The sequence below is a fragment of the Topomyia yanbarensis genome, chromosome 3 (genome assembly GCF_030247195.1).
Source record: "Topomyia yanbarensis strain Yona2022 chromosome 3, ASM3024719v1, whole genome shotgun sequence".
Classification (NCBI taxonomy): domain Eukaryota; kingdom Metazoa; phylum Arthropoda; class Insecta; order Diptera; family Culicidae; genus Topomyia; species Topomyia yanbarensis.
In genome coordinates, this window is record NC_080672.1 from 131,634,193 (window position 1) to 131,636,299 (window position 2,107).

Genomic DNA, 2,107 nt, shown 5'->3' on the forward strand with positions numbered 1-2,107 from the left:
TTACTGAAGAGTAATTGAGCATCAATATAAAACACATGATTTTTGTTCGCGGTTCTGTTTTCGTAGGGTAAAAAACTTGATTGTTCCAGAATTCATAGCACTTTACTCACGATTTTGGGGGAAAAATTTGCGTGTACTATTGTTAAAGTTAAAGTTAGAGACAAAATGTCTGAGAGTCGAGGAATTTCACCCACTTTCCTCGACTAGTGTAAGTAGGCGCAACGCAAGATAACAGCAATCAGAAATAAACATACATCAAGCACGTTGGCAATGAGTTTTGCATATATTTTTTTGAAAAATTTGTTGGCTGTTTCATAATAAGCAGCATTTTTTTGGTTCAAGGCTTTGGCCTTTTTCGTGAACAGACATGTCATGTTCAGTAACAAGTTTCTAAACTTTGTTTTGCCAATACACTTTGATAAAAGGATTATTTGATCGCGCCGAGATCCACAATTAAAAAAGGTAACTGCACATAATCATTTTGTTTCTATGCATGATATTTATGTATAAAGGAGATTTTCACTTCTGAACCTTCATTATTCTGTGATATACTTCTACTCTTCCACAATTCAATCTTCAATCGCAGCATTTTTTTATTACCATATATCAAAGCATCATGTTTTCAATCACATCACTTAGTGCAGCTCCAGTTTGCTTAGGAAGGGAGCAATCGAACCAATATCCTCACAATCCGGCATGATTTTCCCGCGGAACTTGATGCACGAATCCGCACACAATTGCCCCTCAAAATATGCGCCATACATCTTCTTACACTGGGCACAGTTATTGATGCAAACTCCGAGGAAGTCGTAACCACCCATCAAATCTGCAAAGAAACAGAACGCTTTACTCAATGTACGGAGAACACGAACCACAAACACATTATTACCGAACTGAGGAGCTGCTTCAACAGTTAAATCGTTGCCTGTTAGCACCAGAAATAAGACACCTAGGAAAAATTTCACACTAACCATCGCGATGCTAAAGTTCGGACTGACAGGATTCAGTTATCAGGAGCGATTCGTTTGTCACACTAAGTCGTAGGATAGCAAACGAAACGGTTTTATATGTTTGATCAGCCAAATTAGATCCGATTTGGTTGACTAACTATTTGGAATGGTAACATACTCCAAGTTGTCCCTCAACGTTGTTAACTAATTGATTACGATATATGTAACGGAAGTGGGTGGCGGGGTCAGCAGGGATCCGAACAGCTTCAGCTTACTCAGGCGCATCAGAAGAAAGGATATTCTCTTGACTCTGTGGATACAATAACTTTTTTCTGATTCCGTCTTTTCTGTTGCTAGATCATTGCCTAAAGTATAGAGAACGACTCTTCATAGTGAAATTTTTATCGGTAAACAGTAAAACTCGTTACGGAAGGCAATCGAATCATGTCTATCAATGTATGGTATGCATGTTGCGAAAAATAACGCTGTAGAATCTAGCTTTAATAATGTACACTTGTTTAAAATCAGAGTCAACAGTAGTAACTACAGTGTTCTGTCGTTTCATTACACCACCACCGAAAAAATATTTTCAGCTTCTTTTATTCTAGTTGTACTCGAATTATACGAATTTTGGTTACTCGAATTTTACAGTATATTTAAATACTTTTCATAATACCAATTAGTTAACATCTATTTAATAATGAATATATTTTCAGAATTAGTTCAAACAAACATTTGAATGCAAAACATTGACATGAAGGACCTAATGTGGGTGAACATTCAGGTTATCAAAGTAACCCTGGGATATGAAAGCAGATTTCAATTTGAAATCACTTTTGGAAAAATAGTCATAAGTGAACAATTTCAGATAAAAACATCCAATCTTGTTCTCCACACATCAGCACATGGTTTTAAAATATTAAACTAGAAAAAAATGTGTTGCATCGAACAATATGTAATGATTACTTCGAAAAGTGATCAATGGCACCCCGGTTTATGGTACTAATTTTTTGTTTAAAAAGATAGGTGGGTAAAGCCAGAGACATAACAGCAAAAGAGTAGAATGCATTTATGTTTTCCCCTCTAACTTGAGCCGTGTTTGGTGTGTTCAAAAAAGTTATGTAATCCGCTGGTGTTAGAAATTTTCTAAAATAAAC

General features: G+C 35.9%; 1 protein-coding gene across 1 annotated transcript; it reads right to left on the reverse strand.

Annotated features, from left to right (window-relative positions):
- Positions 1-596: 596 nt before the first annotated feature.
- Positions 597-1,022, reverse strand: LOC131686800 (eclosion hormone-like). The gene has a single exon (XM_058970796.1). The coding sequence runs from the start codon at positions 972-974 to the stop codon at positions 636-638; it is 339 nt and encodes a 112-aa protein (XP_058826779.1). The 5' UTR covers positions 975-1,022; the 3' UTR covers positions 597-635.
- Between the last annotated feature and the right edge of the window lie 1,085 nt (positions 1,023-2,107).